Raw genomic sequence first — 23,310 nt, 5'->3', positions numbered from 1 at the left:
AGAAAGGAATGATATTTAGCTAGTAAGTTCAGTAATACCTTCAGCAGCAGCCCCCATGTTATATACACCGTACACCCAGTCTACGGTGTGGTCAAGGGAACAGCACTTCCTGTATTTGCCGTTGATTGACAAAGTCAGCCTGGGGGAGGAGTCCTCTTTTGCCCTGCCAGGAAACTGCCAACCAAGAGTAACTTAAGTTTATAAGTAAGAACGATCCTTCTTTCATGGAACGGAGAATGGATTAGAAGGAATTAAAGATTATAGGGAAGGGGACCGGTCAGGGAGGTGAACTGGCTGCAGGCTCTTTCCCTCTTGTTGCTCTACATCCCAGGGCGCCTGACTTCTGCCAGCTGTTTCCAAGATCCCCTAGTCAGTTGGTTGCTGCCTGGGTTTGGCCAACAGGAAGCATTGGCAGGAAATTGGGGAGCAAGAGGAGAGAGAAGCCAGGGTATTTCTCTCTCGCTCGCTCGCTCGCTCGCTCTTGCTGTCTGTCTGCCTCCAGCAGCACTTTTGACAGCAGGTGCCCCAGCTGTGGGGGTCTGACAGACTTCCCCTGAGGTTTTGGCTCCCACAGGGGAGCTTCTGCTGGGTTGCATCTCCCCCCCAGTAGCCCCAGCTTCTGGGCTCTCGTAACTCCATCTCCTTTCTCGGTCCTTTCTGGCCCTCGGGATGTCAGTGGCCTCCTGACGTTTCAGAATTCTTGGACGCCACACCATCCTGTTTGTCTTTTCATCTGTTTCATCCCCTTAAATCTCTTTTATCTGTAAGAACTAGAGTGATTCTCTTGTCCTACTGGATCCTGACAGATACTGCAAAAACCCGGGTTCCAGCAGGCCCCGGAGACGTGTGTGTTGGGGGGAGTTGCTGTGGGAAGGTGGTTGAGGGAGGAGTCAAGATGACTGGGATTTTCAGCATCACTCACGGGGCAGAGAATGATGTTGAATCAGGTTAAGGATTACAGGAGGAGAAGCCAGCTTCCCTTGGAGGCGGGGGGAAGATACTGGGTTGGAGGGGAACATGGTGATAACCTCTGTGACCGCAAGGGGGTGCTGTCCAGGGAACCGTTCTAATTCTGGAGCCTTTGCTCAGCACAGGGGTCTTTAGGCTTCGGGTTTGTTGGTCAGGATTTAGGAGCTGATTGTGTATAGAATTTGGTCACAACCCAGCAGTGGCTGAAGCTCACTCAGAGGAACACAGAGAGTGAGGAAAGGCAAGATCTGAAGCTGGAACCCTGGGGGCCCTGGGGATGTACCAGAGAAGCTCTTCCTTCAGGCAGAGAGCGCTCACCAGGGCTCTGGGAGGAGAGAAGGAGGGAGGCAGGTGACACAGAACTTTTCCCTGGGGTCTACAGGGTCTAAAACACAGCAGTGTACATTTGTGGCAGATTTATATTCTTAAGTAGGCTGAAGTTAAAGTGTGGTGAAAGCAGTCAGTAGACAGTGGCCTGAGTGTCAGGACAAGTCAGTCTGAGGTTTAAAAACTATGGAAAGTTACTGAGGTAATCAAGAGTGGAGCCCCCCACCCCCACCCCCACCCCCACCCCCACCCCCACCCCAAGTTAGCTTTTCCCTTACTGTTGAAGCTCAGGTTCTTGATGAGTGCTTCTGCTGAGCAAAGCAGGTCTAGGCGGGGCCGAGCAGTTTTCCAGATTCTGGAGGCTCTGTCCTGGTCTTGCTGGGGCAGCCCCATATCCTGGTCTGTCCCACCCGTGTTCTGCCCACCTGCCCTCACCCCTGCCAGGCCCATTCCCCACCTCTACTTGTCTTCTCCCTCCAACCAGGGTCTCTTCCTTTTCCCTGTGAGGAGTCCACCCCTGGTGACATGTCAGTGACCATCTCTCCAGCTCTGTTGTCCACTTCAGTCCCTCCTTCCTCTTCTACCTCTATTTATAGTTAGTACCATCCAATTTGGCATTCAGTTTTTGTTTGATGACTTCACACCTGTCACTTGCCTTTCTCAAACTAGATTGTATATTTAACTCATTAAGCTAGCAAATATGTGAGCGCCTGCTCCGGGGTGGCCTCTGAGGGCATGTCATGTCTCAACTGCTTGTTTTGTGTCCCCACATTCACGCAAGGGACAGTACTTGCCACACAGGGCTACTGGCGATGGGGTGGTTCTTTAAACAGTTTCCCCTGTCAACCCTGGGGTGCACCGCTGAAGGTGAACTCTAGCCAAGTAACACAAGTTGCTTAACCAAAAGTGCCGTGTTTCCAGTGTATTCTGAAATCCTCTCCATTCTAGATAAAAATAGATTTTGGTTTGGGCCTGACACGAGACGAATCGTGTCTCTAACTCGTCTTCTACCACATTCAGTTTCAGGTCGGCTCGTCCCAGGCTGTGGACTGTGTTTCAGGTTGTAGGGCTCTAGAAACCTCTCTCCCATGGCTCCTTTTCTTTGAAAGCCAGTGACTCTTTGGACGTCCTTAATGCAGGTTTCTCCCCTGCACTGTGCTATAGCTGCTCTGTTTTTCACTCTTGGGATTTGGGTGCTTTCTGCTAGGATCTCTTTGGGGCCTACGCTCGTACGAAGCTGGCCAGGTTTTAAAAGATCATTTAGTTCATACTCCTGTTGAATATTTTAAAACCAGGACTCCTGACGCCTGAGACCGTGCTCCCTCTGCCACCGCCCATCTCTTGGCTTCCATCATTTCCAAACCATGTCTGGTGTTCATTTTCTTCCCCCAAATGTTCCCGATGCTTCGGGAATGAAAAAAGCATCCAGATTTGGAAAGCTCCGAGCTCTGTGGGGGCGGGAGCGGAGCACAGCCTGTTCTGTGGAGAAGGAGGGTGTCGGATTGGGCTCCCCGGCCTCTCCCTCACGCTGGGACTGGTGAAGAAGGGCGGCAAGCTGGGGCGGGGCCCGGGCGGGGCCTCCCTGGCCAGGGCCCTGAGCCTTGACCGAGGCAGAGGCCCGCAACTGCCCTACAGGGTACGCGGCAGCCTCACTAGCCAAGGAGAGGGCCTCAGCTTCGGCGAGCGCCTACTGTGTGCCGGCTTCTGGGATCCTAGTAGCAGGTTATTAATGGTAATTACAGCATTAAAGATGATTCCTTCTAAATACCATTCTAAGCCCTTGCCCTTCAGCGCCCTTAATGCTCACAGCAACCCTGTTAGATAGAAGCTGGTAAGGTCCCCATTTAAGAGGAGGGGTGAAGGGTGGGTCCCCCCTTCCAGCCCCTGGCCCTTTTTCCCCTGCCTCCTAGACTGGGGCTGGCGCATTGTGTGGGTAGGGACCCCCGGGTCACCTCCAGAGATTGCCCAGGCCGCACTCAAGAGGCCGAGTCCACGCTGGGGTCCTGGGGGTGCCTTGCCTTGCTGCCAGGCCGACTTTGCAGGAGCTTCTGGAAAACTTCCATCTCCCTGAACACAGCACAGACAGCACTCGGGGTTCTTATTTAAGCAGTAGAGTTCTGTGGTTCGGTGAGCACGTTCCAGAACCGGAATTCCACAGACGGCCTCGAGCGAGGCCACCTGCTCAAGGCTCTGTCGCGGGCCACTCCAACAGGGACGGCGGCCAGCGGCCGCGCCGGGGCTTCCAAGCCGAGCCGGCCGCCGCCGCCGCCAGGGGGCGCCGGAGCCGCGTGCTTGCCGGGCTCCCGGGGCCGCGCATGCGCAGGGCGCGCCTCAGCGTCCCGTCTCCGCGCTGGTCCTGCCCGCCTCCGCGGGCCTGCGGCAGGCAGCGGACTCGCGGGGCAGGCCCTGACATTTGGGTCGTTCTGAGATTCCACGCGAGGTCAGGGGTCGGAGGAGGGGGGTGAACTTGCCAGGCTTCATTAAGTCCGTGAGCCGCCCGAGGAACTCCAGGCCGGTTTCTGGAAGCGCAGCCTCCAGGGGCAAGGGGGCCTCTCTGGCAGGTGCAGACCCGGCCGGGCCTTTGCTGTTGTCCCGCAGGCGTCCGCAGTGCCCAGTACCCGGAGACATTCGGTGCGTGCATCGCTTTAAGAAGGAAAGGGATGTACCAGTATGTATGCCGATAGTGGAGGTTTAGCAGGAGTTAACATGCCTTCTTTTTATCACCGACCGAACTCCCCTCCCCGGTTATAATTAGGACTGTAGAAGCCCAAGGAAGATCTTCCTGGAGTAGTGGTTGGTAGATTAATGTACCAGTCTTGAAGTGACAGTGTCTAGGCCTGACCTTTATGAATTGCTTATCTGCTAATGACCATGACCTTCTAGGTATCCCGGAGGTGAGCAGCACAGACAAGTAACCATTGACAGTGTCTCTTCCCTGGCAGAAGAATTCTCCAGTCCAGTGGGGGGCCCGTGTTCCAGCTACTGGGGACCTGCTCTGGTAGTTAGCTCATCGGAGCAGGGCTCAGGGCTGGCTCTACCGATACCCTCTATGTGACCTTGGGCAGATAACCCTCTATGTGACCTTGGGCAGATGGGGAGCCCTCTGTGAGCATAGATTTTTTCATCTGCAGAGTGAGCAGAGAAGATAGGGGAACCTTTCTTTTTTCCTTGAGAAGTTGCTTTCCTTCCTTTCTTCCTTCCTTCCTTCCTTCCTTCCTTCCTTCCTTCCTTCCTTCCTCCTCTTACTATTTTTTGAAGCCTTGAGATCCCTTTGGTACCGGGAAAAAAGTAGTTTTATAGAAAAGTAGATGGGTAGGGGTGCCTGGGTGCTCTCTCTCTCTCTCTAATAAGTAAACAAATAAGTTACTAATAAATGAGCAAACTTAAAAATTTTTTAAAAAGAAAAAAAGGAAAGTCGATGGGTGGAGGAAACAGGGTGATAGAGTTGGGGCTAGGGCCTTGCTGAGTGCTGGCTTTTGCCAGTGTGCCAGACCCAGAAAAAGTGATGGCCGAGGCCAGGGCCTGGGAGGTTCCTGCATCAGAAGCCTTCCCGCTCCTGATCTCTGGCGTCCTCCCGGCCAGATGTAACCATGCTCCCACTAGCGGGAGGCTGCATGCTCTGTGGCTGCTCATCTCAGGTTGCTAGTCAAAGCTTCCTGTTTATATTTAGATGGTGTGAGAAGTGTAAGAGCCCTTTTATTGCCACTGACCCATATTCATATTTAATGTTGGTTGTGTTAATAGGCTCCTCATCGGTTCTCATTTTGGAAAGCAAGCAGAGACTCAAAGAGACCAAAGAAAGTTTGAGGGCTGGAATCTGAGGCGAAGGTCCACGGAGGTGCTTGTCCTCAGTTTCTCTGTGATACCTATTCTGTCTCAGTCACTGCACTGCTTCCATTGTTTTGAGAATGTCTTTCTCCCCCATTGCACTAGAGGTGAGCTTCTCGAGGGAGAAGACCGTGGCCCAGCCCTCAGCAGAGCACTGCCCACAGGTGGTGCTCAGTGAGAATTCTAGAAGTGAAGAAAGGACCAGCACATCTGGTCACTGGCAGCCCTCGCTCCTTGCTGGAGTTGGGGCGCCCAGGGCTTGCGCTTTGCACTGTGGGGATCCCTTGTCTACTTTTCTTGGGAAAGAAACTAAAGCCGAGACCAGAGTTTACACGGCATCATGAATGCTTGGGGTTGAGGGTGTATGCGTATAACTCTGCGTGGTGGGAGTATGGGTGATTCTTCTTCTCAGTGCTTTTCTGCCTTTCTCAGATACTTCTAAAAAAGGATAAGGTTCGTCATTGTCCCCAAGAAAGGTGCTTGTTGGTAGTAGTAGTTACTGTTTATCAAGGACTTACTTCCCTCTGTGCTAGGCACCCGGCTAAGCCTCAGAATATTCTCGTTTTCTTGATGAGGAAATAGAGGCTCCAAGATGTTGAGCAGCTTTCTCAAAGCCACGGAGCTAATAAATGGAGAAGCAAGGGTTGGGGTTGAGGCCTGTGTACTCAGAAGCCCATGTATTTTCATTTCTTAATGTTTTACTAGCAGTGTGGCAGTTAGATAGTAATGCGATTTTTTTTTTTTAAACAAAGACTGAAAGTAATACAACAAAACATAGGATTACCCCATGTTCTGTATCAGTTTTATTCTAGGGATATAGCCAAGAGAATGGAAAACACTTAGGATGAGCGCTGACTCACCGTTGCACAACTGAAAGTAACATAACACTGTTAACTGTCCTGGAATTAAAGTAAAAAAACTTAATGAAAAACAAAACAAAATAAAGAACAAATGTTAGAACAACAACAAGGAGAAAACGTGTGTCCATACAAAAATCAGTGCATGACTATTAACAGCACCATTTTTCATAATATCTAAAAACTGTAAATGGTCATCAACCGATGAATGGATAAAGTGTTATACCTGTACCATGGAGTATTATTCAGCAATGGAAAGGAATGGAGTATTTGGAACTAGACACAGATGCTGGTCATACAATATTGTGAATGTACTAAATGCCAGCGAGTATTAAAAAATGGCTAATTTTGTGTTGCGTGAATTTCCCCTCAATTAAAAAAAGGAATGAAGTTCTGATACTTGATACGAGAGGTATGAACCTTTTGAAAAAAACACACCAAGTGAAAACAGCCAGAAGCAAAAGGTTTCATACTGTATGATTCCATTTATGTGAACTATTCAGACGGGGCAAATCCCTAGAGACAGAAAGTGGATTTGTGGCTACCAGGGTCTGGGAGGAGGGTGCTCTGGGGAGGAGCCGCTAATGGGAGTGGGATTTCTTTTTGGGTGATGAAAATGTTCTTGAGTTAGCTAGCAGCGATGGTTCCACAACTAGGCGGATATACTAACACCACTGAATCAAGATGTTTTAAACAGGTGATTGTGGTATATAAGTAATATCTCAGTAAAGCTGTCATTAAAATCTGTATACAAATAATATAACAAATGACTATGATGCTCCCACTTGGAGACCTTCCAGCCTGCTGTTACCTAAAGATAACAGTGGTGTAGGGAATGATCATGGTAGTTACTGTTTTTCAGGTGCTTAGTATGTGTCGGGTACTGTTCCAAGCACAGGGCGTTTTTACACAGAAAGTCACCTGTGGATTGGAAAACCAGGGAGTCTGACTCCAGACCCAAGTTCTTAATCACTACACAGCACTGCTTTGCATATAGAGGCAGGTAAATCAGAGACCAGAGAGTGTAATGTGAGACCTAAAGTCAAGTAATAGCATCTGGCTGGAACCCTAGCTCTGCCACTTACTAGTTGCATCATCTTAGGTGAGTTACTTAATAGCACAGAGACCAGTTCCCTCATCTCTCAAAGGGGATGATAGTAAATCCTCCCTCATAGCATTCTTGCGAAGGGTAGAGAAATTATGTCAAACTCTCAGAAGTGCCTCGTGTGTAGGTGTGCAGCTAGTACTCAGTAAGGGTTGTTATTACTCTTATGTTGTTACGAAGTAGTGACTTAACGAACGTCATTCAAATTGCAAATTTCATTTGGCGAGCATTTCAGGTTGAGTTTACGTCTCACTTGCTCACAGAATTGTGGAAGGGGCACTGAAAGATGGTCTGCTGTAGCAGGTGAGGGTGTAATTCAGGGTCTGGCATCTTCTTTTGTGAGTGATGTGTGTGCGTTGTGTGTGTGTGTAAGTGTATATACGTGCACGCCTTCTAAGAAGAATATGCTGACTCTGGAAAGAAGACAGCAGTTTCTAAAAGCATCTGGAAGGGGCCAACCGAGGCCCCCAGCCCAGAGACCACTAGAAATTATAGAAGCCCTGGATTGACGGGGACTTCACAAGAAGTCTAGGCCAGCCACCCCCCTCCCTTACCCCCACCAGCATTTGGTGGTTTCCATTGGCTTTCTCCTCCCTACACCCTACACAGTGGCTTGTCCTTCCACTGAGTTGAGTACATGTGACACCTGGTGGGAACCTGGCCATTCTAGAGGTGAGAACACAGGACCAACAATCTGGAGCTGCCTTTGCCAGGACTTGGATTTGAAGATCTGGAATCTCTTTTCCTGAATTTCTTTTCAGCCTTGGGAATTGAGATCCCTGGAAATCGTCTTACTGTCTTTGAAGGCCATACCACAGGACTGGGTTATCAGAGACAGTGTATTATAATAAAGTTTTCCGGGTACTTCTAGTTATACACTCCCTTATAGGTCATGTTACAGCCAAGTGTCAGGGTCTGGCTTCCAGAGATGTGGTTAAGATAAATGAGGAAACAATGCCTAATGTTGTAGTCCCTAATTCATATGATTATATTTTATAGGCTTTTATTGTGTTGCATAACTTTATAAGAAATTAATTCCTTGTTCATTTTAATGCGATTAAAAAATTCAAAATACTGGCTTTGGCTGTTCTCTGAAGTTGTGCAGCTCAAGCTGGTATCCTGGTGGCTGAGCCCTTCCTGACACAGACAAAGTGTGGGAGGCCCAGTGATCCACAGAACTGTCCAGGGAGGCACAGCTCTTGGTGGGAGAGATCACTGCCTTTGGGCTCTGGACTTTGACTTCTGTGTCTTTACAGTTTGAAACTCATTTTTATCATCATTACTCTTATCAGACACTGAATATGCTGTCAGCAGCTCAGCGAGACTGGCTATTGTGAGTAGGGTTTTGTGGTCTGATAGACCAGGGGTCAAAACTTGACTTTATCATAAAATTCACTAGCTGTGGAGCCCGAAGTTCAGTCTTATCTGTAAGGTGCTGTTAACACCCTCCTTGCATGGTGGCTGTGGGGATTATAAATGGTGCATGTCGGCCCCAGACATAGTGCTGGGTGCTGAGTAGGGTCTTGATAAATGAGCCTTTATCATTATTGAAACTGTTTAGTCTTACATACCCAGACCAGGCTCCTCACTGAGGGTTCTCAAATTTGAACAGTCCCAAATGAATTTGGGGTGGTTCCCCCTCAGCGATCGCTGGAGTTTTGGCCAGTGAGATGTGCAGCTGGCCACTTCCTCAGCCAGCCCTCCAGGGATACATAGCCCTTGTGGAGATAAACCGGAGCTGCCTTTCAGAGGTGAGGAAACCTTGCTGCAGAAGGAAACCAAGGATGGAGAGTCCAGGTTGCTATGTTATATGTTCTCTAGGCCACACCTAAATAGAGCAGTTCAGAGGCTGCACACATTTGAGCTTTTAAAAGTGTCCGAGGTCCTCAGCCGGCTCCCTGCAGCCTAGCCCCCTCCCCCTGCCCCCCCCGCCCCCACTGTGATGTCCCTTTGGTCTGCTGGTGGCCGTGTGACCCCTTTGCCTTCCGACACCCCTCCTGCTGCATCAGACTCGGCAGTCTTGATTTCTCCCCTCAGAATATTCCCCGGGACAGGACACATTTGCCCAGCTCCCAGGCCCTCTTATAGTTTCCTCCTGGCCCCTGCACAGACCTTTTGGTTGTCGCTTCATTCTTCTGAGACTTTCTTTCTCCACGAGATTGGAGGGAGGATGGTGTCTATTAACCAGGACCACACAGGCTTCTGTACACGGAAGGGCTTCGAAAGCAGTCAGGTGTGATCTAAATGATTTTCTGATCACTAATTTACTTAAGCGTGTTACCCTTCATAGGAGGGACCTTTCAGAAGTGAGTGTACCTGTGGGCTTCCCCTCCTGTGGCAGGGGGATGCATTTTGGGTCCAGTGGCTATTCTGCATTTTTGAAATTGTAGCACACGGTCCGCTACTGTTTTCATCCATGCTTTAAAGTTGGCCTCGATGATTGGGCAGGGAACTGTTGATTTCCACTCTTTGTACGCAGCTTTGATTTTGGAGGCACAGAGCTTATCAAGATATGCATTGGACATTGCTGTCACACCAGCTATTTGTCAAGTCTGTTCTTCACTATTTTTTTGGTCATGCATTTCTTTGGGAAAAAGAAAGTAACTAAAATCATTATTGATGATAGCTTTCCAAACTGACAGGGTGTCATCTGACATTTTAATGGGGGCCAGTTTGGGCCATGACCTCAGGACTTGCTTCTCAGACAGTGTTGATCTGATCCCAGATGCTTGAAAATTTATAGTCTAGTCGAGAGGGCCTGTAAGTAGCTCTTGACAGAGAATTAAATATCCTGGAGCTGAGCTGCATAGCCACGAATTCACTGTGGTAAATCAAGGCTCTGCTGTTGCTCTGAGATGTGCCCAGTGACACATGGAAAGAATGTCATAGCATTTGGGAGAAGGAAAGGAATAATGTTTACCATAAAGAGCCCCCTACTAAGAATGATTCCTTGCCAGGGGCCTGTTTGCCAGCCCAGACCTTGGGTGTCCACATATCTCCCGAATTAGAACACAGACCCACAGAAAACACCCGTGTCTCCTCACTGTGGAGGATTAAGTTGTGGAACTGGTTTGAGTGTTCCTACTAACTATGCATGTTGATGGATTGCAAGCCTAGATGACTGGATTTCAGATATTTCAGACCCCCAAATACAGATGATAGACAAACTGTGCTGAACTGGAATTGGCTTTTCTTTGATTTGGTGGGTTTGGCGGGTCCCTGAAGGTCGTCTTCACGAGCGTTAGTGGTCAGGGTCCAGCCTGCAGTGATACAAAGTGCCGCAGGATAGACGACCCCCCCCCCCCCCACCTTTTTCTTTTTCCTGGCCCTTCAACACACCCTGGAGATTTTTTTTTTCTTTATATTAAATTCCTGATAACGACTTGCACATTATTTGGTCATTTTTCATACAAGCAGAAGGCAGATTATGGAACCATTGATCTCTTTTTGTTTTCCGGTGGTTTAAATTTTGCACATGAGCACTTAAAGCACATCGAGGAAGCTCCAGTCAAGCACACGCTTCAGAGTAGTTCCAGAGCTGCTCTGGCAAATGGTGAATTCGTTTAGTTTGGTTTGCTTTTTGAGTGTGAGGCAGTTTGTTGTGGTAGTAATAATACCTTAACAATAATCATAGCAAACCCTTCGTGAGTGCTTTCTATAAATAAACTCAACTAATACTCCCATTGAATTTGTTCAATTAAAATTTTTTTTTTATGTTTTATTTTCGAGAGAAAGAGAGACAGAGACACAGCACAAACGGGGGAGGGGCAGAGAGAGAGGGAGACACAGAATCTGAAAACAGTCTCCAGGCTCTGAGCTAGCAGTCAGCACAGAGCCCGATGTGGCGCTTGAACTCACGAACCAGGAGATCATGACCTGAGCCAAAGTCGGACGCTTAACCGACTGAGCCACCCAGGCGCCCCAGAGTTTGTTCAATTTGTCTTGTATGCTCCTTCAAAGAAAATTTCAAGAGGCTGTAGCAGAGTTCACACTGGAGAGAGGCTGCATAGTGATTTTTTTGCAACTGCGTAAACAAATTTGACTCTAAATGGGAAAGGAATGAATATTGAACATTCTAGGACTGAAGGGGCGTTAAAACAGGAATTAGAACTGTATTCCTTCCATTTAAAAATTTCCTGGAGACATGGAAGATAAGAATAGACATAAGTTGGGGCACCTGGGTGGTTCAATCGATTGAACATCCTGTTCTTGGTTTCAGCTCAGGTCATGACCCCAGGGTCATGGGATCGAGCCTTCCATTGGGCTCCATGCTGAGCATGGAGCCTGCTTAAGATTCACTCTCTCTCCCTCTCTGTCCCTCTCCCCTGCTCACATGCTTTCTGTCTCTAAAAAACAAACAAACAAACAAACCAAGAAACAAAAAATACATGTAAGTCAAGTTACAGAAATGAAATGAAATGAAATGAAAACTGTAATGTCCGGGATGCAAAATACACTGGATATGATTAATGGCAAATTAGACATTGAAGAAACTAATGAACTTGCAGGCATAGTAGTAGAAACTATCCATAATGAAACAGAGAGAAAAATATTCCTTTCAAAAAGTGGAGAGAGCAAACGTGAGCTATGGAATAACTTTAAGTAGCCTCATGTGTGTGTGATTGGAGTCCCCTAATAGGATGGGTAGCGTAAAAGATTTTTGAAGAAATAACAGTTGAACACTTTTCAAATTTTGTGAAAACCATAATTCCTCAGATCTAGAAAGCTCAGTGAAGCCCGAGCGCAAGAAACATGAAGAAAATGGAACCAAAACACTTAATAATCCAAATTGCTCACAACCAGTGATAAAGAGAAAATCTTAAAAGCAGCCAGAAAAAAAAAAAACAAAACACATTACATGCAGACGGACAAACATAAGGGAGATTTATTGTCAAAACCCATCCAAGTTTATAATCGTGGTAGATTTACTGTCAGAAACCATGAAAGTGAGAACACAGCAGAGTGACACCTTTAGAGCGCTGGTGGGGGACACGGGAATGAACTATCGGCCCTGAATTCCATACTTAGTGAAAATATCTCTCAAAAAACGAGGCCCAAAAAAGTCTTTTCCAGACATACAGTGGCTGAAAGAAATCATCATTAGCTGAACTGCAACTCTAAGAAATGTTAAAGGAGGCCCTTTAGGTAGAAGGAAGGTGGTACCAGGAGGAAATACAAATCCATGCAAAGGAACAAAGTCATAACTATATCGATGGCTGTGTGTGTTCTTCCTTGTTCTTTAAATGTCTTTAGCATGTAATTGATCATTTCAATAAAAATGAGAACTATGTAGGGTGGGACTTAGAACCTATGTGAAGGTAAAGTGTGTATAATAAGAGAATAAAGACTGGAGAGAGTTAAATGAAAGTATGCAATGGTGAAGGTGTTGTACTGTATGAGATGTGGAATACTGTCATTTGAAGTAGACCGTGATGAGTTAAACCCTAAAGCGACCACTGACAGTTCTCGGAGACGTCAGTACCCATTTCAATACGTGATAGAACAAGTACACTGTTGATTGGTCAGTAAGGATAGAGGACCTTGGAACAAAGCAGTCTACTGATTTGACCTGACATTTATGTGGCACTCCACCCAGCAACAGAATACACAGTCTTTTTAAGTGTAATGAAACACTTACCAAGATTGACCATATTCTGGGCCAGAATTTTGATTCAAGTTTTAGCAAATTAGAAGGGTTCAACTATGTTCTCTGGCCTGTGTTAGGGATCCTTAAGACCAATTCTCAGGTCAGTGATTCACTAGAAATCAGAATCACTAGAACTCACAGAATTCAGAAAAGTTGTTATGCTCACGGTTTCAGTCGATTACAACAAAGTTTACAGATTACAATATGTAAAGGGAAAAGGCGCTTAGAGCAGAGTCTGGGAGAGGCCAGGCTCAATCTTTCAGTGGTCTTCCCCCAGTGGGGTCATATGGACAGCACTTCATTCTTCCAGGAAGGTTGTGGAACAACACCTACGGAGTATTGCCAGTCAGGGAAGCTCATTCAAACCTTGGCATTTAGGGTTTTTATTGGGATTCTGTTATGTAGAAATGGAGCACCCATGGAACTGACTTTAATTATTCGGTTTTTACTATTTCCAGAGGTCAAACGGATATAGGGTGGCCCAAGGCCTTCACCATAAATCACATTATAAGTATAACTATCTGGTGTGACCCAGATTAACAAAGACACTCTTATCAGGTACGATTTTCTAGGATCCTAGAGGTTGTTCCCCAAGAGCTGCACAAGGGCCAGTCCTTTCTTCAGAATGTGCGGAGTTCGAACATCCCAAGCCCGCTTAGCCTTTTACTGCACAGACCATAATGGAATTAATTTAGGAATCAATAATAGAAAGATCTTGGGAAAATCCCCAAGTATTTGGCAACTAAATAATACATTTCTAAAGCAGAAATCAAAAGTTAAATTAGAAAGTGTTGTGAACTGAATGAAAAAAAAAACCACAACATATCAGTATTTATAGGGTACTGCTGAAGCAGTACTTAGGGAGAAATTTATAGCTGAATGCCTATATTAGGAAAGAAAAAAGGTCTCAGATTTATCCTTTAGCATTCACTTTAAGAAATAAGAAAAGGAAGAGTAGATCAAGTTCAGTGTATACAGAAGAAAGGGAATAGTGAAAACCAGAGCAGAAATAAAGGAAATAGAAAACAGGAAAACAATAGAGGAAAATCAGTGAAACCCCAATCAATGAAGTCAAAAGATCTTTATTGAGAATTTCAATAAAATGGATAAACCGTTAGCTAGACTGTCCAGGATAAAAAGAGAGAACACAAGCTGCCTTGATCAGAGATTCTATAGATTTTAAAAGGATCAGGGAATATTCTAAACAGCACCATGTCAGTAAATTTGACAACTCAGAAGAAATGGACAAATTACTTGAAAGATACAAACTACCAAAGCTCATGTAAGGAGAACGGGATCATCTGAACAACCCTGTATCAAAGACATTGAATTTGTAGTTAAAAGCTTCCCACAGAGAAAACTCTAGGTCCAGATGGCTTCCCTGGTAACTTCTCCCAAAAACTTAAGAACAAAATAACAATTCCATGCCAACTCCTCCTGAAAATTGAAGAGGAGGGAATATTTCTCAAGTCATTTTATGAAGTTAGCATTTATACAAATCCCAAATCCATTACAAGAAAACTATGGATGAATATTCCTCATGTACAGAGATGGAAAAAATTTTAAGCAAAATTTTAACAAATCAAGTCTGACAGTATAAAAAAAGATAATACATCATGGTCAGTGGGGTTTATTTCAGGAAAGGAAGTTGGTTTTAATATGTGAAAGTCAGTGTAATTCACCAGATTAAAAAGCTAAAGGAGAAAAAAGCCATCTGATTATCTCAGTGGACACAGAAAAAGGATTTGAGAAAATTCAGCATCTATTCTTGATATTAACTCATAGTAACATTGGTGTAGAAGAGATCTTCCTCAGCCTGATAAAGGGCATCTGTGAAACACTCACAATTAACATCAAACTTAATGGTGGAGGGCTGGTGCTTTTTCCCTAACATCAGAAATGAGGTAAGGATTTCTGACCTCACCACTGCATTCAGGATTGTACTGGAGATTCTTTGCAGCAAGGCATAAGGCAGTACCTAGAAATAAAAGGCATCCGGATTGGAAAGGATGAAGTAAAACTGCCTTTTATTTGCAAACAACATGAGTATTTTTGTAGAAATTCTGAGGGACCCTATGGGACCCTACAAAAATGGTGGTAGAATAAGTGAATTTAACAAGGTTACAGATTTCAAGATCCATATTCAAAAATTTATTGTAGCTTTATATATAGCAGTGAACAAAAGGAAATTGAAATTAAAACAGTATCATTTTTAACACCATGACAAATATGAAATACTTAAGGGTAAATCTGCGGAAAGGTTTGCAAGGCACGTACACTGGAAGCTACAAACCATTGCTAAGAGAAGTTAAAGACCTACAGAAATGAAGAGACATACTGTGTTCATGAGTCAGAAAACTCGATATTGTTAAGATGCCAGTTCTTCCCAAATTGATCTATAAATTCAACACAATCTCCATCAAAAGCCCAGCCAACTTAAAAAAATATATTGACAAGAAGATTTCATGTGGAAGTGTAAAGGACTAAGAATAGCCCTCCCCCCCCCCCAAAAAAAAGAACCTGATAAATGGGAACAAAATTGGAACACTAACACTGCTTTCAAGATTTATAAAGGTGCTGTAGTCAAGACAGGGTGCTATTGGCATAAATATAGACAATTGGCTCATTGAAACAGAATAGAGAGTCTAGAAAAAGACTCACATGTATATCCCCATCTGATTTTTCACAAAAGTGCAAAGGCAATTCCATGTGAAATAAAAAATCTTCGATAAGTAGTACATTTGGATGTCTATCTATAAAGAAGTAAACTGCGATCTCTATCTTGCAACATATACAAAAAATATTTATTCTTTAAATGTTTATTTTTATTTTTGAGAGAGAGAGAGAGAGAGCATGTGTGCAAGCAGGGGAGGGGCACAGAGAGAGAGAGAGAGAGAGAGAGAGAGAGAGAGAATCCAAAGCAGACTCCATGCCAACAGTAGTGAGCTCAATATGGGGCTTGAACTCACGAACCATGAGATCATGGCTAAGGCGAAGTTGGATGCTCAACTGACTGAACCACCCAGGCAGCCCTACAAAAATTATTTTAAAATGGATCATAGACCAAATGTAAAACCTACCCTATAAAAATTTCACAAGAACGTATAAGAAGAAAAGCCTTTGGGGGCACCTGGGTGGCTCAGTTGGTGAAGTGTCCAACGTCAGCTCAGGTCATGATCTTGTGGTCCGTGGGTTTGAGCCCCACGTCAGGCTCTGTGCTGACAGCTCAGAGCCTGGAGCCTGCTTCAGATTCTGTGTCTCCCTCTCTCTCTGCCCCTTCCCTGCCCACACTCTGTCTGTCTCTCAAAAGTAAACACTTCAAAAAAAAAAAAAAAAGCCTTTGTAACCTTGGGTTATGCAAATATTTCTTAGATAGGAAACCCAAAGCACAGTCTATAAGAGAAAATATTGATAAGTTTGACTTCATCAAAATTTAAGATTTCTGATCTTCAAAAGACATATTAAGACATGTCTTAACATTATAGATGAGAGAAAATATTAGCAAATCCCACATCTGATAGAAAACTTGTGTTCAGAATATATAAAGAACTCTTAAAAGCTCAATAATAAGAGAACAAACAACCCAGTAAAAATGGATAAAGGATTTTAATAGACATTTCTTCAAAGAAGATCTATGAATAACAAGCACGCGAAGAGATGGTTAGTTTCATTAGTCATTATGGAAACACCCATCAAAATCACAATGAGATCACTTCACACCCGCTAGGACGGCTCCAATAAAACAGACAATAATGAGTGTTGGCGAGGATGTGGAGAAACTGGACCCCCCCTAAACTGTAAGATGCTATTGCCACTTTGGAAAACAGTTTAGTATTTCTTAAATAATGAAACATAAATTTATTATCTGACCCAATAATTCCACTTCTAAGTGCATACCCATTGAAAGAGAATTGAAAAGATCTGTCTACACAAAAAATTATACATGAATGGTCATAGCAGCATTATTCATAATAGCCAAAAGGTGGAAACAACCCAAAGGTCCATTAGTGGCAAGTGGGCAGGTAAAATGCAGTCTATCCATACAACAATACAAAGAAATGGAGTACTGTTGTAATTTGGATGAACATCGAAAACCATATGCTAAGCAAAAGAAGCTAGACACAAAAGACCACCTATTAAATGATTCTGTTTTTATGAAATGTCCAGAAAAGGTAACTCTCTGGAAACAGAAAGCAAATTAGTGGTTCCCTGAGGCAGGGGGTGGGCAGAAAGGATCACTGGGGGATGACAGAAATGTTCTACAACTGAACCGTGTTGATGGCTGCACAGCTCTGAGTTTATTAAAAGCTGTTGAGGGGTGTGATCAGAGCAGGGGGCCTGAAGAAATGGCTCTTCTGTTTACAACACACCCAACAGGAATCTGGGTTCGTTGTGACAAGGGGCACAAACCTTGTGGCTTTCCTATGAACAGATACCCTACATGTGTCAAAAAATAAAAATAAAATAAGATAAAAGTTGTTGAATTGCATACTTAAACTGAGTGAATTTTATGGCATATAAATTATCCCTCAGTAGAGGTTTGTTTGTTGTGTTTGGAAAAAATGGTATAGAGTAGTTAGGACAGCCTAATATTGTGGAAAGAATAGACAAATAAATGCATGGAACAGAACAGAGAGGCCAGAAATAAACCCATTCAACTATAGCCAACTGATTTATTTTAATGAGGATATGAAACTTTTATTTATTATTTTAGAGAGGGGGAGAGAGAGAGAGAGAGAGAGAGAGAGAGAGAGAGAGAGAATGTGAGTAGGGGAGAGGCGCAGAGGGAGAGAGAGAGAATCCCAAGCAGACTCCATGCTCTGTGCAGAGCATAATGTAGGGCTTGATCCCACAACCCTGGGATCATGACCTGAGCAGAAATCAAGAGTTGGACGCTTAACCAATTGAGCCACCCAGATGTCCCATATAATCCACTGATTTTTGATAAAGGCACAAAAGCAATTCAGTGGGGGAAAGATAGTTTCTCCGACAAATGGTGCTGGCACAACTGGACATCCACATGCAAAAGAGAAAAATCTAGACACAAACTTTACACCTTTCACAAATGTTAACTCAAAATGGATTAGACCTAAGTAGAAAACGCAAAGCTGTAAAACTTCTAGAAGATAACATAGGGAAAAAAACCTAGGTGACCTTAGGTTTGGCAGTGGGGTTTTAGATACCACACCAAGATCACAGTCCGTGAAAAAAAAGATTGATAGGCTTTATTAAAACTAAAACTTCTCGTTCTGTGAAAGACATTGTTCAGAGAATGAAAAGACAAGTCATAGACTCTAATAAAATACTGGCAGATATTTGCAAATATCCGATAAATGAGTTGTATCCAAAATATACAAAGAAATCTTAAAACTCAACCATAGGAAAATAAACAACCCAATTGAAAAAAGGGCAAAAGATCTGACCAGACACTTCACCAGAGGAAGTATACAGATGGGAAATAAGCATGAGAAAATATGCTTAGCATCATTTGTCTTTAGGGAATTGCAAATTACAACGAGGAGATACTACCACATACCTATTAGAATGACTAAAAATCCAGAAAACTGGTAACACCAAGTGCTGACAAGGATGCTGAGAAATACTAAGTCTCATTCATTGCTGGTGAGAATGCAAAATGGTACAGCCACTTTGCAAGACAGTTTGGCACTTTCTGACAAAGCTAAAAATATTACTGTTTCAAAGTTATTTGTAAACAAAATATGTTTATGTAGCTATTAAAAAAATTTTTTTAATGTTTATTATTGAGAGACAGAGAGACACAGAGCATGAGCAGGGGAGGGGCAGAGAGAGAGGGAGACAGAATCCAAAGCAGGCTCCAGGCTCTGAGCTGTCAGCACAGAGCCTGTTGCGGGGCTCGAACTCACAAACTGCGAGATCATGACCTGAGCCGAAGTCGGTCGCTTAACCAACTGAGCCACCCAGGCACCCCATTTGTAACTATTTCTTACAGAGTCTCACTCTTGGTATTGATTGACCTATTTGAATTGAAGACTATGTTCACACAAAAACTTGCACGTGAATGTTTATAGCAGCTTTATTTGTAATTGCCAAAACTTGGGGTCAACCTAAGTGCCTTTCTCCCTCCCTTCCTTCCTTCCTTCCTTCCTTCCTTCCTTCCTTCCTTCCTTCCTTCCTTCCTTCCTTCTTTTAATGTTTATTTATTTTTGAGAGAGAGAGACAGAGCGTGAGTGGGGCAGGGGCAGAGACAGGCTGTCAGCACAGAGCCCAATGCCGTGCTTGAACTTGTAAACAGCGAGATCATGACCTTGGCTGAAGTCAGATGCTTAAGCCCCAACCAAGGTGCCTTTCAATAGATTAATGAATAAGTGGAATATTGTAAAGGGACAAAAAGAAGTGATCAGACCACAAAAAGATGCAGAGGGACCTTAAATGCTAAGTTAAAAGTGAAAGTGAAGTTAAAAGTGAAAGTGAAAATGCTACATGCTGCATGATTGCAATTATATGACATCCTGGACAAGGCAAGACCATAAAGACAGTGAAAAGATTAGTGGTTGCCAGGGGGTCAGGAGGAGGGGTATAGAGATGAGTAGGTGGGGCATGGGACGTCTTTAGGGCAGTGAATTTGTCTGTAGGACACTGTAATGGTGGATACATGACAAAACATTTGTTAAAACTCATCAAGTACAGAACACAGTGAGCCCTAATGTGGTTTAACTATGGACTTTAGTTAATAAAACATAAAATTAAATAAAAATAAAAAATCATCATGATGAAACATTGAAAAAATGTTTTGCCTGTTGTATGCCAATTTCACCCCAATAAAGCTGCTAAAAAAAATGACAAAATCTTTGAGCCGTCACTTTCTGTGACAAACTGGTAACCTCTGAGCTCCCAGGCACGCTGTCCTCAGTTGTTGTGTCCTTGTAAATAGAAGTGGCTTCTCTTCTTTCCTGTTCAGTACAGACATCTCTCTCGTGGCTTTTTGCAGCCTTGGAGGGATGGTCACTGATAAGAGCAGCTTGGAAGAGGCTGTTCTCAACATGATGACACATGAAAGAATGGGTCATTTGCTGACGCTCAGCATGTCTGGTCTCCTCTCTGTAGTGGGTCTGCTCTGAAAATTAGCAACTAACTAGATGGGTGTCATTTGGGAGGCTGGAGACCTGAATTCTGATTCCTGTTGTTCTATTAACCGACTGTCAGGTTTTAGACAAATCACTTACTTTCACCCTGGCCGATCTCAGCTTCTTGGTCTATAAAATGAGTGGGTTTCCCGGGGGTGGGAATTTCTCTGGCTTCTTCCAGTTCCAGACCCCCTTTCTGTCAATATCAAAACTTCTCCCGCACTTTTCCCTGGAGTGGAATATATGCCATGTTGTATACATATGTCCCAGGGCACTTGTCACAGGAGAAGCCCTCTTGTGTAGAGTCACCGGAGACCCTCCCTCTCTCTGCCTCCAGTTGTGGGTGGAGACCGGGGGACGACTGGTTGCCCAGGGCCGGGCCTGAGGTTGGTGCTGGTTCAGGCAACAGCTGTTCTTAGCATTCTTATTTTTTCAATCTTTCGTACTTTTGTACCTCCCAGCCCTGAACTCTCTCTTGGCAAAGAGGATCTCTTCCGTCTCCAAAGAAATGCCCACAAAGCAGCTCTGGTATTTTCTTAGCCCACGGCGGAGAGGTGGTCTGTGGGGCTATTGTGACTCCCAAAAGTCTAAAGCACAGAGTCGGAAGATTTTCCTAGTAACTGAGACTCCTGAGAGCATTTAACATTTTTTTTTTTTTATGTTCAATTAGTTAAGTGTACATTTTGGGATAGAAGATATTCTTTAGCTAGTATTGTGCTGTGAGCCAAGCTTTGCTTACTTTAAGGGCCTTGGGCCATACCTTGAATGAGAAGCTCTGTTAGGTCTGAATGGGGTCATGGTAAAGTACCCGGTCAAATTCTCAACCTGGATATCAAAGTCATGGGGTAATTTCTGTGTATTTGGGGCCTCTTTCATGTATCACATACGGATATTCTTTTTGGTGTCTCATTTTGATGTTCCATTTTGTCCTTAGGGAGGGTAGAGGGCAGAGAAGCCGCTTCTCTGACAGTTTATGATATCCTGGGACCATCTTCTGGTCCTCTAGGGCAATACTGAAAAATTAAGCTCCATGAAAAACAACTCACCTAGTTTTTGTATGTTTGATTTTTTGTTTGTTTGTTTGTTTTTTAGGACTTTGTTTAGAGAAGTTGCCTGTTTCCTCTTCTACCAGTAACCTCCACGTGGACCGGGAACAGGATGTCATCACCTGCTATGAGAAAGCAGGCGACATTGCACTCCTGTACCTCCAAGAGATAGAGAGGGTAAGTGAGGAGCGTGTGTTCGCTCCAGCTGATAATTTTTTAAAAATTTCAAACCAGACCATAGAGAACTGTGGTCAACCTCTGGAAAACCTTCCACGTGTCTGCCTCTGGGTGTAAAGCTTTCCTTACATTTTTCAGCGCATGGGAGATGGTGGGGATTGTGGCATCTTGTGAAAAGTGTTTGGGAAGCATTTTAGTATCCTCAGAGCAGAAGTGACAGTGTGCCCCAGGGGTGGTTAGTCATTCATGTTCTCCTACGCGAAGTGGGTTGTACTTGCACGGATGATATGCCCACATGATGTACATCTGGGGTTTGGGAAGCTTTACATCCATAGTTACATGAAAGGTCGGCTGGGGACTCCCGGCTGACCTGCTCGGAGCAGGTGCGTATCCCCCGAAACCATGTGGGATGGTCAGTGGTTGCCTGTGGTGTGGGGAACCAAGCCGGCAGCTGACAAGGGGGCCCCCCTGGGCAGGGATGGAGGGAAGATACCTGCGCTCACGCCCTCGGGCAGAGGAGGTCGGAGGCGCGATGGGGCCAGCCAGGTGCGGGCAGCTTGTCTGTTTAGAAGGATCGCCATCTTTTGGCTCTGCTCTCTCCTCAACCTTTCTGTGTGTAAAAGGAATGTCTACTTTATGAAGTTCTTGTGGAGATGGTAAAAGGATGTGTCAGTGAAGGAACTTAGCCCCGATGCAGAAATATACTGGATTCTTGGTACACGTCACTTATTTTCTACTAATAACAATGGGTTCTAGCCATCTCTACCCCCAGCAGAGTTTCCTGGCATTCTGACCAAGGGCTTGCCACCGGTGTTTCCCCCTGCACACCCAGAGACATGTCCTGCGAGACTTTGAAAATGACACATGTCTTGTTTCTCATCAAGTTTATGAGTTCTCTGTTTCCCTAAGGATTAGAATGGGGAGGGGCTGCCAAAGTCTGGTTAGCTCTGTTACGTTGTATGCGTACAGACTGAAGCAGTTTCTTCCCTTAAGTCTTCTCATAACTTGTTGATGTGTGTGATGAGGATCAGAATTGCCTTGTAAGGGGCAGGGAGTGCAGGTGAGAGCCACAGAGAGAAGTCTGGGGGAATGAGGGGACCAGCGTTTGACCTGGCCGACACCAGCATGGGTCATAAATCGCAGGTCATGGTGTCTGGGAATTCAGGAAGATACTTGGCCGTCTTGCCAAAACGTCCCCTCAGAAGGCTGCTCATATGAGGAAGGAATTTTTCAGTTATTCAGAATTTCTGATATGATCTTTAAAGAAATGGTCGTGCAGCCTGCTTTAAAATGCACAGCGTCTTGAACGGCTGTCTCCCTGATAGCCAGTGCTTGGAAGTGGAGACGTCTCTTACCCAGCCAAGCAGTTCTTGTTGACCACACAGCCCTTGCCACTTAGGGGCCCTTATTTTGCACCTTACTTGCCAACAGTTGTCTGGCCCCGTTACCTCGGGGCTGCCTTCTCCCGGCTGGAGGAGTTCATCTGTGACACGTGTCTTTAATGACGTGGGGACTGGCAGCTCTGGATGTACTTCCTGTTGTGTTCAGTGATAACCACCAGTTCACTGTCGGGTTCTCCCGCCCAGACCACCAAGGAGACTTGTATAATCATAGAATTTAAAAGAAAATTTTTTTTGTGCGGTGTTGGGAAACAGTGGTCATAGGATGTGAGATTTGGAGATGAAAATGGAGGCCCAGACAGGGAGGACCCACAGGAAGTTAGGACCACAGGTAGGATTAGAATTCTTCTGACACCAAGTTCAGGGCTCACTCATGTCAGGCTGCTGCACACAAGTACAAGGTAGTGTCGTTTCCCACACCCTTCCCGACAGAAAGCGCTCAGAAGGTATTTGGCCAAGCGAGCGTAGCTCTCGGTAGCGCGGGGAAGCAGCCTCAGCCTAGGGTGTAATCTCAGGGTATAGATGATTTTCACATTTCTGGCTCTGATTTTCCAGTGTGAGTTTTGCTTTATGGGAAATCACTTTGCCCCCCCCCCCCCCCAAGATACAACATGCTGGGGTATTAGTGATGAGAGAGATGGAATGACCCAGATACCTGTTTTGACTGTAGTAGGTGCTCGAGAAGCCATTTGTAGATTGATGGGAAGCGTGGGGGAAAAATAGCCTTTCTAAGTGACTGCTGGGCTGGGTGGATGTTCAAGGTCTTGATGAAGCAAGATTGGCGTTCTATGCAGAAGATACCTACTTGGCCTCTTTTTTTTTTTTTTTTTTTTTTAAGTTTGAAGTTA

At 44.9% G+C, this 23,310-nt stretch overlaps 1 protein-coding gene and 1 non-coding gene across 2 annotated transcripts in view; both read left to right on the top strand.

Annotated features, from left to right (window-relative positions):
* TTC7B (tetratricopeptide repeat domain 7B) overlaps positions 1-23,310 on the top strand; it is a 254,369-nt gene that overhangs the window by 43,317 nt on the left and 187,742 nt on the right. The window contains 1 exon segment of the mRNA XM_030319778.1: positions 20,932-21,062. Within this exon segment, the coding sequence (XP_030175638.1) occupies positions 20,932-21,062 (131 nt within the window).
* LOC115517530 lies at positions 17,049-17,178 on the top strand. The gene has a single exon (XR_003969971.1). It is a non-coding gene; the product is annotated as a small nucleolar RNA SNORA11 (small nucleolar RNA).

Source organism: Lynx canadensis, chromosome B3 (genome assembly GCF_007474595.2).
Source record: "Lynx canadensis isolate LIC74 chromosome B3, mLynCan4.pri.v2, whole genome shotgun sequence".
Classification (NCBI taxonomy): Eukaryota; Metazoa; Chordata; class Mammalia; order Carnivora; family Felidae; genus Lynx; species Lynx canadensis.
Note: the sequence above shows the minus strand (reverse complement) of the source record. Positions and strands in the feature narration are given on the sequence as shown.